The sequence below is a fragment of the Anolis carolinensis genome, chromosome 2 (assembly GCF_035594765.1).
Source record: "Anolis carolinensis isolate JA03-04 chromosome 2, rAnoCar3.1.pri, whole genome shotgun sequence".
Classification (NCBI taxonomy): domain Eukaryota; kingdom Metazoa; phylum Chordata; class Lepidosauria; order Squamata; family Dactyloidae; genus Anolis; species Anolis carolinensis.
Window position 1 is genome coordinate 28,192,599 of NC_085842.1, and position 13,518 is coordinate 28,206,116.

Consider the following 13,518-nt stretch of genomic DNA (forward strand, 5'->3'; position numbering starts at 1 on the left):
AAGTGTAAAAATGGACTTTAGAAAAAGTGACATCTTTCTTCCTGAATGCCTTATCTAACACATGGCAGCAGTGCTCCTCACATTTCATTATATTTTTATATCAATGGCTGCTGGTGCCTTCTATGTTGGTAGAAAAGTTGATCTCCTCCATATTTTAAGCTAAACATTAAAAGAGCTAACCAAAGTGCCAAATCCTTCTCCATCATAAAACTATCATGTTGGATGGATCATTTATAGCAAGGTTATGCAAGTACAGATAGGGAGGAAGGCATTTTTCATCCACATAAAATGCCTTGGGAGCTATAATGGTAAGTCTGACACAACTGGAAGTGATGCTTTTTGCTATGTTTTGGACAGTGACAGAGGATGTTGCTTTTCAGATATATGGGGCTGTTGCAGCGTTTTAAGCCATCTTGGAGAAAGTTGGGGAGGGATTGTCCTCCCTATTATGGATTTTTAATGGGAACAATTGGTTGAGTGAATTCAAGGCCTTTAGGGAGCTTGAAGAATCACATGTCCATGGGCCAGACTTTCCCCCTTGCTCTGAGGTTTGGACTAAGACGTGGAATTGATCTACCATCCCAAGGACAGAAGAGCCACTACTTGTACCAATGTGATATAATGTGTTTTGTTTGTTTTTCTTCCTGTTGTTTCAGTGCAGTTCACGGAGCCCCCGGAGACACAATAGGTTAAACCCTTGTGCCAGCAGACTGCTGACTTGAAGGTTGGGTTTTTGACCTGAAGGTTGCCGGTTCGAATCCAACCCGGGGAGAGTGTGGATGAGCTCCCTCTGTCAGCTCCATGCAGGGACATGAGAGAAGCCTCCCACAAGGATGACAAAACATCCGGGCGTCCCCTGGGCAACATCCTTGCAGAAGGCCAATTATCTCACTCCAGAAGTGACTTGCACTCTCTCAAGTTGTTCCTGATATGGAAAAAAATGCAATTCAAAGGCTGATGTTCTTGCTGGACTATACTTCCCTTGATCCCTTACCACAGGCACTGATGGGAATTGCAATCCAATAATATGTGGAAAGCTTAAAGCTGTTTGTCCTAGAACAAAACTAGTTTAGACAACAGTGGAACACTCTGCCTTGGAGAGTGGTGGAGGCTCCTTCTTTGAAGGCTTTTAAACAGAAACTGGATGGCCATCTGTCGGGGGTGTGCTGATTGTGCTTTTCTTGTATGGCAGAATGAGGTTGGACTAATGGTACATGTGGTCTCTTCCAATGCTATGATTCTATGATTCTATAATTTGCTAAAGTGAGCTTTTGAAAACCGCATTAATTCCTTTAAAAAGTGCTTTCACTGTGAACGAGGTTATACTTTTGTGTTGCAGCAGCACTGGCAAAAGGTTGGCTACAGATGTTTCTTTTTGCTGGTATAGATAAGCTAATAATTTCATTTTAGGGAGTTCCATTGCCATTGTGATCTCATAGGTTGGCATGGGAAGCTGCACAGCTGTCTGACAGTTGGTGCAAAACATTAAACAAAGAATAGATTAAAATGGCTATTGTGAGTCATTACAGGTTGTAAGTTGTTTCCAGTGTTGTGTCGCAGTCAACTATTTTACTCTTACTCTTATTTTCCCCCTTGGCTTTAGTAGCATTTTCCCTCTTTCTTGTCATGTGCATAATTAAAAATGTCAACAACTGCACACAACATGTGAATTGATGGTGCTTTTGAGATATGTCATTATGACCAGCAAGTGTCTTTAGTAGTACCGAGGGGTCAATGTGGGTGTTTATCATAGCAGGATGTTTATGCTGGATAAGCTGCATGTTTATGCTGCTGTACTGCGTATTTATTTCATGCAACTGGAGCAAATATGTCAGGAAGAAACTACAATTACACAAAATAAAGTGATGAACAGCATATGGGTGAAATAGAAATTAAAGATAGTGAATGAAGCATAACTTTGTCCAACCTATGCCGCCTCTACATGCCTGTCTTAGTTAAGCAGAGGGGGGCAATCATGGCCTTTCAATGTTGTTGGCCTACAAGTCCCATCTGCCCTAACCAGTATAACCAGTGGTGTATGGTTATGGGAGCTACAGTTCAATAATATCTGAAGGAGATGAGAAATGAGTTAAAGTGTCCCAGCTACCTACAAGTAATTACATGTGGTACAGTTTGAGTCTCCTTTATCCAGAAATCCAGAACATTCCAAAAACTTCCACTTTGGGGAAAGGGGGCTAGTCTCAAGTCCAATTGTTTTTTTCTGAAGGAACTCTTATGCAGGAAAGAAAAGAGGGGGAATGGGGAAGATACTGCTTACACAAGGACCCTGTAAAAAGCAAACATCCCAAATGCTTCCATATTCATTTTCTGTCCAATCAATGGCAATGAGAGGAAGAGCAGGAGCTCTAGAAATGGCTACATGGATAAGTGCAGAGCAACCCCATTGACAGTCATCTGAATCCTGGCCGGAGAAATAAAGAAAATCATGGGAGAAGGATTCTGCATTGCCTTCTTAGCTACTTCGTCAAAAGAGCAGAAAGTGTGCTGACAACCTTTGAGGAAAAACTCAGCGGGTGCTGGATGTGTGACTAGATCCCTTTACCTAATTCCATATTCACTATGTAAGACTCAACCAGTAATGAAATTACCACTTTTGATTGGGTTGGAAGACGATCACTTATGTCCCGATCACCATCTCCCAAAGCAGCTACTCTACTCTGAACTCAAGAACGGGAAACGTAATGTTGGTGGGCAGGAAAAGAGATTTAAAGATGGGCTTAAAGCCAACCTTAAAAACTGTGGCATAGACACTGAGAACTGGGAAGCCCTGGCCCTTGAGCGCTCTAATTGGAGGTCAGCTGTGACCAGCAGTGCTGCGGAGTTCGAAGAGGCACAAATGGAGGGCTTAAAGGAGAAACGTGCCAAGAGGAAGGAGCGTCAAGCCAACCCTGACCGAGACCGCCTTCCACCTGGAAACCGATGTCCTCATTGCGGGAGAACATGCAGATCAGTCTTCAGTCACCTGCGGACACACCCCCAAGACCCTATAACTGGAGGACCATCATCCTCGACCTACGAGGGATCGCCTAAGTAAGTTAAGTAAGTAAGTAAGTTTGATTGGGTGCAATGAGATATGTAGTCTATTTTTCAAAAGATATCCTCCAGAGCAATTCTAATGGCAAATTGACATTATTTCTTGTTTCTTCTTCAGTGGCCCAGGTTGTTTAAAGGATGAGTGAATGGTGTCCTTGCTGCTGGGATGAGGTGGGAATGGGAAGGAAAAAAAGAGATGCGTCTGATTGATAGCTAAACTTAATTTTACAGTTTGTTATACATTATGCTTGTGGGAGCCCCCGGTGGCGCAGCAAGTTAAACCGCTGAGCTGCTAAACTTGAAGTTTTGTTGTGTCCAGCTCTAGGGGTTGGTGCTCATCTCCATTTCTAAGCCAAAGAGCCGACGTTGTCTGCAGCCACCTTCAAGGTCATGTAGCTGGCGTGATGGCATGGAGCGCCATTACCTTCCCACCAGAGTGGTACCTATTGATCTACTCACATTTGCATGTTTTAGAACTGCTAGGTTGGCAGAAGCTGGGGCTAACAGTGGGAGTTCACCCTGCTCCCCGGATTCAAACTGCCGACCTTTCAGTTACCTAAGCTTGTTATATATAAAATTACCTTCTAGCTATGTGTATAAGATGAATATAAAACATAAATTAATTCCCTGTTTAGACTTGGATCCTGTCTCTGAGATATCTCATTATGTATATACATGCAAATACAGGTATTCCAAAATCACCAAAATTCCAAAATTCAAATAATTTCTGGCCCCAAGCATTTTGGAAAAGGGACGTTCAGCCTGTTACACTTTTTTTTCAGGGTCATTTGCATTTCTTATGTTGAACCTAAAGCTTGCTGTATACTTCAAGTTTTACAACTTGGAGGTATACAGCCCCACCCCTGAGTTTATTGGAAATTACTTCCAACAAGTAAATGCTGTATTTTACTGATTCTAAGACACACTTTTCCCCATATAAATACCTCAAAAACACTTAGAATCATGTGTGAGATACTGTGTGTGTGTGTGTGTGTTTTCCTGTTTGTGTGCATCACAGCCCGAGCCGGACTGTGGTGCAGCTGGTTAGTAGCCAGCTGCAATAATTCACTACTGACCGAGAGGTCATGAGATCAAAGCCCAGGACAGATTGAGTTCCCGTCTGTTAATACCCTAGCTCGCTGTTGACTGAAGTAGCTCAAAAACAGTTGCATCTGTTGAACAGAAAATTTAGGTACTGCTTTATGCGGTGAAGCTAATTTAACTAATTTACGACACCATAAAAACTTCTAGCAGCATGCAGAAAGGAATGAGGAAGTACTACTATCAAGGACTCGGTGTCTCAAATGGATGATGAAGCAACAGCTCCCTCTGTAGCTGGAATCGAGCATACCCTCAGGAAGCCAGAAGCTTGAAAATGTTAAATTGCCTCTGTGTCTGTCTATATGTCGTATGTCTAATGGCATTGAATGTTTGCCATGTATATGTGCTTTGTAATCCACCCTGAGTCCCCTTTGGGGTGAGAAGGGCGGAATATAAATACTGTAAGTAAATAAATAATATCTTAAAAGTCGGCGGCATCTTAGAATAGGTGAAATACGGAATATACAGGATTTCAGTCTTCCCCTATAAACATAATTGGAGAGGGGACAGGTTAATGTTTTGTTTATTTTAGTTTTAGATATCTGGTTTTTATTATGGAGTTCCAAACCAGCTTCTGAGTTCCCTTGCATATAAAAATAACAAGACAAGCAGGCTGTAAGAGTGTGTTCCTAGGAGCATAAAAGTCATGGCATTAAAAGGACCAGCTATTAGACACAGCAAAATGCACGCCTCTGGCAACTGGGGACTTTTATTGAAAGGGCAGCAAACTTTGAATTATTATACTTGTTATTGCTGGGTATTTACTGTCCCAGAGAGCTGCCTGTGGAATTTTCCATTCCAGAGGCTGAATTAATTTGGCCAGCCTTGGGCACCTTGAATTCGCGGAAAAGGAGACATGAATGCAAATGTCATGAGCTGCTTCTGTCTGAGGCAACAAAATGTCTGGAAGTCTTTCCCAAGAAGCTCCTGCAAACCTCAGAACTTTCCCACTTAGCTGCTATGTTATTCAGTCTACAAAAATAAGGGCCATTACATACTGTATAACATTATGTAACAAAATTTGAAAAAAAAAATCTGTTCCTGGTTTGATGGTGTTCATTCCTGTTTAATTGTGTAGTACCTACTTTGAAACTAGTTGCTATACTCCAGAAACTTCATTTTTGTGACTGTCACAAACTATGTTGAATTGGTTGAGACTCTTATCAGATACAGTAGAGACTCACTTATCCAAGCCTCGCTTATCCAAGTTTCTGGATTATCCAAGCCATTTTTGTAGTCAATGTTTTCAATATATCATGATATTTTGGTGCTAAATTCGTAAATACAGTAATTACAACACAACATTACTGCGAATTGAACTGCTTTTTCTGTCAAATTTGTTGTAAAACATGATGTGCTTAATTTGAAAAATCATAACCTAATTTGATGTTTAATAGGCTTTTCCTTAATCCCTCCTTATTATCCAAGATATTCGCTTATCCAAGCTTCTGCCTGCCCGTTTAGCTTTGATAAGTGAGACTCTACTGTATTTATTGAAAAACTATAGAAAAATGTGCTGCAGAATGTCCGGCATAAACAAAGTTTTAGCAGTTTAATCGACTTTTCCCATGTTTGGATGATAGAACCAATTAAGAAATGACATTTATAACCCAGGAACAAAAATCATGCTACATAGTGTAATTAATACACTATTATTCTACTTTAGCTGTTATGGTTCCACCCTATGGCATCCCAGTATTAGCGGTTTGTGGATGGGCACTAAATATTCTCATCCAAAGGACTCTGTAGTGCTTTGCCAAATGGCAAATCCCATGATTTCATAGAATGGAGCCAAAACAGTTAAGAACAAAGGCAATGACATCTCCAGCCCGTCCTCTGTTCGAGTATCAGCCAGCACGCTAACTCCTTAAATCAAGAAAGTTTTCTGAGATCTACAGAGATACTCATAGGAACATCTCAGCAAGCGAGAGTCCAAAAGTGGCAGGCTAAAACCTGAAACCTCAATCAGTGGCTGATGCTGGATGAGAGACTCCCTCCTGGGCACAAAGAAGACTGGGCGACTTGGAAGGCACTGAACAGACTGCGCTCTGGCACCATGAGATGCAGAGCCAACCTTAGGAAATGGGGCTACAAAGTGGAGTCCACAACATGCACGTGTGGAGAAGAGCAAACCACAGACCACCTTTTACAATGCAGCCTGAGCCCTGCCATATGCACAACGGAGGACCTTCTTACAGCAACACCAGAGGCACTCCAAGTGGCCAGCTACTAGTCAAAGGACATTTAGTATTATTCTAAGTTGTTGTTGTTGTTGTTTTGTTTTAAATTTTGTTTGTGTTTTCAAATACATTACAACTTGTACCCTTAGTTTGCTTCTGACACAATAAAGAAAATAAATAAATAGTGCAATAAGTGTGCAGTGTTAAAGGGCCCTAAGTTTACCATGACTTGGGGATGCATCCACACTATGAGATTAATGCAGTTTAATTGCCTTGGCTCAATGCAATGGAATTAAGAGGGTGAGGCAGAGCAGGCTAAAGACCTTTGCGAAGTGACAGCTCCCACAATTCTATAGCATTGAAGCCATGCCAGTTACGGTGGTGTCAAACTGCATTATTTCTATAGTATGGATGTGTTTTCTTGTTTATCTTTTCTCTTCCCTTTCCCCGGCCTGCATTCCTTTGTGTACTGTCTTGTTCAGATTGACTCCTGAGGCCAGAGACGGTCTTAATCTTCTTTTTATTGATCTGTAAGCCACTCCGAGAGGCCTTCCAGCTGTGAAACAGTGTCTAAATGAGAGAGTCATAGGCTTGGAATGGATCTCTCAGGACAGTGAGTCCATGCTATAAATGGTATGGAAACAGCGTGGCATAGTGGTTTCAGTGTTAGACTAAGAATCATGGAGCCCACGGGTTCAAGTCCATCACCAGACATGGAAACACACTGGTGGATCTTGCACAAAGCCACTCTCTCTCGGCCTTAAAGGGAAACAAGGGCAAGCCTCTCCAGAATGAATCTTGATAAGAAAAAAAATTAGGAAAGAGTTGCCTTAAGTTGACATTGACCTGCAGGCACAAAATAACTCTCTGTTTCCAATCTTTGGGACTCAGCCTTCCAGTGCAACATTACATCTCTGGATATTCCATTGTATTAATTTTTTGCAGCCAAAACAATAGCAAGGATTGTTGTGGGCTCTTAAAAGACCCCATCATTGGATAGAAAGGGCTACAAGAGGATGAAAGGTGAGAACTGCATCTACACTGTTGCTTTCAATTGGGTTCTAATTTAAAGAGACCTTGGCTGGATCTACACCGGCAAATGATGTAGTTTGAACTGCATTCTCTGCTCAGTGTAGTAGACCCATATAATGCATTTGGAAATGCAGATCCTGCCACTTTCATGGGGTTGTCTAGGGCTGAACATATGGGTGCATCTAAACCAGGTACGGGCAAGCTTCAGCCATTTACGTGTTTTGGACTTCAATTCCCACAATTCCTAACAGCCTCCAGCTTTTCTTCAATCTTGCTGTCCCCTGGGATTGCAACATCAACAATAATCCATACTTTGTTTTTTAACACAATCGATTGTGAAATCAGGAGTATTGTGCTCCAATATTCTGTCCGTCTGAATTTGGAAGTCCCAGAATAGTTTGATGCGTTCATTTTCTGTAACTTTTTTCAGGCTTTTCATCCCACCAGTTCTTTGTCACAGGCAGATGGCACAAGTTCCAATGCATCATTTGAGCAATGGTATTATGCCTTTGCTTGTGGTCTTCTTGCAGCAGCTGAAGATGTGATCCATCGTTTCGTCTGCTTCCAGAGTCAATATTATATTGTTATTATTATTGACACAAAGACAGAGTATGACACAGCAAATGAGATGTATATGCTGGATTTCGTATCACAAAACCACAAGTCAAACACTTCCCAAGTGTTTAGGACTGTGTGATGTATTTTCGGATGATGTGCGCAGATCCCAGTCAGGTGACCTTTTGCAGTTGGCAGATCGTAATTTTGTCAATGTCTATTGTTTCCAAATGTCAGCTGAGATGTTTGGCATGGCACCCAGTGTGCCAATTACCACTGGGACCGCCTGTACTGAGTCTTTGAAGTTCGATTTTGAGGTCCTAATAACGACTGAGTTTTTCCAAATAGGTGAGTTTTGTATTTGTATTTGTATTCTTTGGAAACCACCCTGAGTCCCTTCAGGGAGATAGAGCAGTATATAAATAAAGTTTTAATATTAATATTATTCCTGTTGTTTTTTGTCAATTCAACTGTCACCTGTTATGGCGACATCAAAAATCAAAATGTTTTTCTTTCCATAGCCATGAGGTCCGATGTGTTGTGTTCCAAAACTTGTTGTGTCAGTCTGGATTCGACAGTCCCATAGTATTTTTGCATGCTTATTATTATTATTATTATTATTATTATTATTATTATTATTATTAAAGGTAAAGGGTTTTCCCTGACATCAAGTCTAGTCCTGTCAGACTCTGGGGGTTGGTGCTCATCTCCATTTCTAAGACAAAGAGCCAGCGTTGTCTGTAGACACCTCCAACGTCATGTGGCTGGCATGACTGCATGGAGCACTGTTACCTTCCCACCGGAGCGGTATCTATTGATCTACTCACATTTGCATGTTTTCAAACTGCTAGGTTGGCAGAAGCTGGGACTAACAGCGGGAGCTCATTCCGTTCCCTGAATTCAGACATCCGACCTTTCGGACAGCAGCTCAGCGGTTTAACCCACTGCACCACCAGGGGCTCCATTATATTTATTATTATTATTATTATTTGAAACACAACAAGATGAGTTTACAGCAGACACTCTGCTGGCTGTTGAACTGGATCACACGTCGGACACTTCCCAAGTGTCTAGGACTGTGTGATGTATCGGCGAATAATGCTGGCAGATCCAAGTAAGGTGGCCTTCTGCAGCTGGCAGGTGGTCATTTTGTCAGCGCCGATTGTGTTCAGTGCAGGCCAAGGTCCTTAGGCACTGCACCCAGTGTGTCGATCACCACTGGGACCACCTTGACGGGCTTGTGCCAGTCTTTTTATTATTATTATTATTATTATTATTATTATTATTATTATTATTATTATTATTATCATTATAGTTGAGATGCACCCTATGCTACGGAATCATGGGGCTCTTGGGCAGAGAAGCCTAAGGACCTTATAAAACCACCAACGCCATGATTTCATAACATTGAGGCATTCCAGTTCAAGTGGTGTCAAACTGCATTAATTCCACAGTGTAGATGCACCACCACCCCAATGCTCCTGCCTCTCTGCTGGCTGGGTATAGTTTGCAAACTTTGTGGGGGGGGGAGGGGGGGAGGGGAAAGAAAATTAAAAGGAGCACAAATTGGGTAATGGCTAATTGCAGTTACGCAACCATGCCTTTTCCTCTCTTTTTTTTCCTCCCCTTTCCCTGCGTACCAGTCCCTCTCGCGCCAAGCCCATAAACCAACTCGAGCTTGAACAAGATTGGAGTTTCCCATTGTGAGCTGTCTCCCCCGATCCCCCAATCAGCGGCGTCCCCCATTCGAACCCTTTCGGCCAATCACGCGGCGCTGGGGGCGTGCCCTCTTTCATTCATAAATACCCAAGCAGGCAGGCTGGCTCTTCACTCCCAAGCAGATTCCTGGTCTCGCTTTGCTGTTTTTTTTTTTGTCTCTGCTACATGCACGGCTTCTCCGGCGGCCCCACGGCCATGTGCTACGCTTGCGAGTCCAGACTGACCCCTGCTTTCACGATGCCCGAAGCTCCCAAAAGACGGGAGCCCACGGGGCCCCAATACTTCACTTTCGACCCCATCCCGGAGGTCGAGGCGAGCCCTGCTGCCCCTAAGAAGGGCGCCAAGACCACCAGGAGCAAAAAGAGATCCAGAAGAGTGCTCTATCCGCCAGTGGTAAGTATTTGCCTGCCTCACTGCAGTAAGAATGAATGCACTTTGATTGACATCCCTTCAGCTGCCATGGCTCAATGCTATGGGAATCCTGGGAGTTGTAGTTCTGCCTCACCAAACTCAAGCTCCCACAATCACATAGCAATTCAAGAGGTGTCAAACTGCATCCATTCTGGGTTGCTGTGAGTTTTCCGGGCTCACAACCTCTGAGGATGCCTGCCATAGATGTGGGTGAAACGTCAGGAGAGAATGCTTCCGGAACATGGCCATACAGCCCGGAAAACACACAACCACCCTGAAAGCCTTCGACAACACATTGCATTCATTCTACCCTTTGTAAGATGCAGAAATAGTGAGAGGAGAGGAAGCAGGAATGTTTGCAGGGATGGGCCAACTTGGGCCCTCCAGGTGTTTTGGACTTCAACTCCCACAATTCCTAACAGCCTACTGGCTGTTAGGAATTGTGGGAGTTGAAGTCCAAAACACCTGGAGGGCCCAAGTTGGCCCAGGCCTGGTTTAAAGCCAAGGGTCTTAAAATAAAGTGGAGCAAGGGCAGCGTGTTCTCCATGAGAGGTAGCCTGCGGTTGCATCTACATTTCAGAATGAATGCAGTTTGACACCACTATTAATTGTCATAGCTCAATGCTATGGAATCCTGAGAGTTGTAGTTTTAGCCTCACCAAACTACAACTCTCAGGCCTCCATAGCATTGAGTCATGACAATTAAAAGTGGTGTCAAACTGCATTTGTTCTGCAATATAGATGCTTCCTGGCTTTTTAACTAATCAATTCTCTAGGTTGCATCCACACTGCAGAATGATAGCAGTTTGATAACACTTGTAACTGCCATGGCTCCATGCTATGGGAGTCTGGGATTTGAAGTTTTGTGAGATATTGACCCTTCTTTCCTGGACAGCTCTGGTGCCAATCAAACTAAATCATTCTTCTATGATTGTGCCGTTTGGTTGGTCGCTCCGTGGAGCTTCACTCCTAGGTTGTGTTTTGGTTTGAGCACTTGACCAGAGATGCATCTATATCAGGTATGGCAAACTTGGGTCCTATAGGTGTTTTGGACTTCAACTTCCATACTTCCTAACAGTTGGTAAGCTGGCTGGGATTTCTGGGAGTTGAAGTCCAAAACACCTGGAGAGACAAAGTTTGCCCATGCCTGATATACACAGTTGGTTTAGTGTAGTTTGACACTACTTTAACTGCCATGGCTGAATGCAGTGGAATCGTGAGAATTGTAGTTTGGTGAGGCACCAGTAGTCTTTGCCAGAGAAGGCTAACAGCCTTGTAAAACTACTATTCCTATGATTCCATAGCATTAAGTTATGGCAGTTAGTGTGGTGTCAAACTGCATTTTGTTCTACAGTGGATGCCATAGTATGAAGCCATGGCAATTGGTGGTGTCAAACAGTTTAATTTGCATCCGGATGGTCTCTCAATGAAGTGGAATTGATCTGAAGGAATATGACAACTGAGCCATGTCCCATGTCTAAACTTCTGAAGTGGGATTGCTTTATACACTGCCATATAGAACCCAGATTATCTGCATTCAGCTGGATTATATGACAGTGCAGACTCGTATAATCCAGTTCAAAGCGAATAATGTGGATTATCTGCTTTGATAATTATATGGCAGCGTAGAAGGGGACGACTGAATAGTAAAGTTGAATTAGACCATAAAAGTGCCATCCAGTCCAATATAGTGCTATACAGGAATACGCAAAGTGCTCCTGACAGATAGCCATGCAGCCTGTGTTTAAAAACCTCCAGGGAAGGAGACTCCACCACACTCCCACGCAATATATTAAGTGCACAGGATATGGGGTTGCCTTGTGTTCTTTTTATGTCTCTAACCATCTGCCTCTGCTCTCCTTCCAGGCAAAGCGCTACTACCCCACGGAAGAGCCCAACTATGCCAAGCGCCTTCTCTTCATCCTCCTCACCATCGTCCTTTTCCAAATCTACAGTGCCGAAGAGGAGCTCCCGGCCACCTTCCTTTCCCTGAGCACTGAAGAAAACGTCTCTCGTTGCTCCATGGAGTTGGGGGAATCTCGCGGGGAACCCCTCCATTTGCAGGAGCCTGAGCTCGCGGCACCCTCCACCGAAATGGAAATCCATGGAGACGTGGTCAATGCAACCGGCTGGCATTGGGTGAAGAACGAGACATCCGAATCCACGGTTGACATCACTCAACTTTTGGAGCAGAGCCCAGCTCGTTTCTGAGGATTCCTTAGGAAGAAAGAACTAAGAGGCAGACTTGGCTGCATTGCGACATCTTAGAGGCAGGAGCTTGGCTTTTGAGGGAAAAAAGCGACTTTCTTCTAAGCAGAACGCAAACCACAGAAGGGTTAATTGCTGTTGGGAAGTCAGCCAGCTCTTTCCGGCACTCTGCAATGACTGCGAAGTGAATTCAGCCAGACCTGTGAACTGACGTCAATAAAAATGATACTTGACTTGAACTGACACTACTGGGTGGAGAGGTTCCCCATTTCTGTATTCAGCCAGATATCTGGCGAGCAGAAGAAAAGAAGAAGACATTAATTTAATATTTATTTATTTAATAATAATTATTAATATTAATAATAATATAATATGTAATTTCAACTGATGTATTTAAAGTTTTGCAAAACTAAACGTTGCCAAGGAAAAACCTTGGCACACACCTTGTGCTGAAACCAAAGGATCGCTTGGACTGTGTTTTACTCTAGTGAGAGTGTTATAGTGTGGATTTTTGGGAAAGTAGTTAAAATCTTACACGGAACAGGTGATGATTTGTAGATTTATAATCTGTATTTCTGTATCTGCGTGATGTTTAGTAGAGATTGAATTATGGAGGGGAAGTCACTAAAAGGATGGTACTGTGATGCTCTGAAGTGGCTTGCTAGCAAACTCATTCGTATGGCAGGGATCAAAAGTAAATCACTGACAAATAATATTGTATGTGCATTAATATTGCTTTTCCTGTTCTTGTGCATTAGCCAGCAATGTTTACTGTTAGAGCATTTTGCTTACTATGTAAGCATTTGACATCTCTCTTTCTGGAAAAAAAAAGAACTAAGCACTAAGAACATCCAGACTGGCATTTCTGAAATAGAAGTATTTTTTTTTTTTTGTGAATTGCACTTTACATGTCTACATGAATTGTTTAAGATTTGTATGTTCCATGAACAAATGAATAAACATTTCATATTATTTCCTTTTGTCTGGCTTAGATCTTTAATGTGGTTTATGGAGGGAATGGGATTAGACTGATTTATCTCAGGATATTTTGATAAGTAAACAGGGACATCAAATAGGTTTTAGGATAATTAAAAATGCATGTATGTACTCAGGACAGTGCTATATTTTTCGTGATTGCCTAAGAAACTGACTTCTGATATTTTATCAACACATAAGAAGAGCCTTGCTGGATCAAACCAAAGGCTCATTCTTCCAGTCCTCTGTTTACAGATTAGTTAACAAGTAGGTAAGGTAAAGG

General features: G+C 42.6%; 1 protein-coding gene across 1 annotated transcript; it reads left to right on the forward strand.

The window, feature by feature from the left end:
- Positions 1-9,737: 9,737 nt before the first annotated feature.
- ier3 (immediate early response 3) lies at positions 9,738-13,232 on the forward strand. The gene is made up of 2 exons (XM_008121950.3): positions 9,738-10,034; positions 11,919-13,232. Exons 1-2 carry the CDS (start codon positions 9,807-9,809, stop codon positions 12,261-12,263), a joined length of 573 nt encoding a protein of 190 aa, XP_008120157.2. The 5' UTR covers positions 9,738-9,806; the 3' UTR covers positions 12,264-13,232.
- Positions 13,233-13,518: the final 286 nt, after the last annotated feature.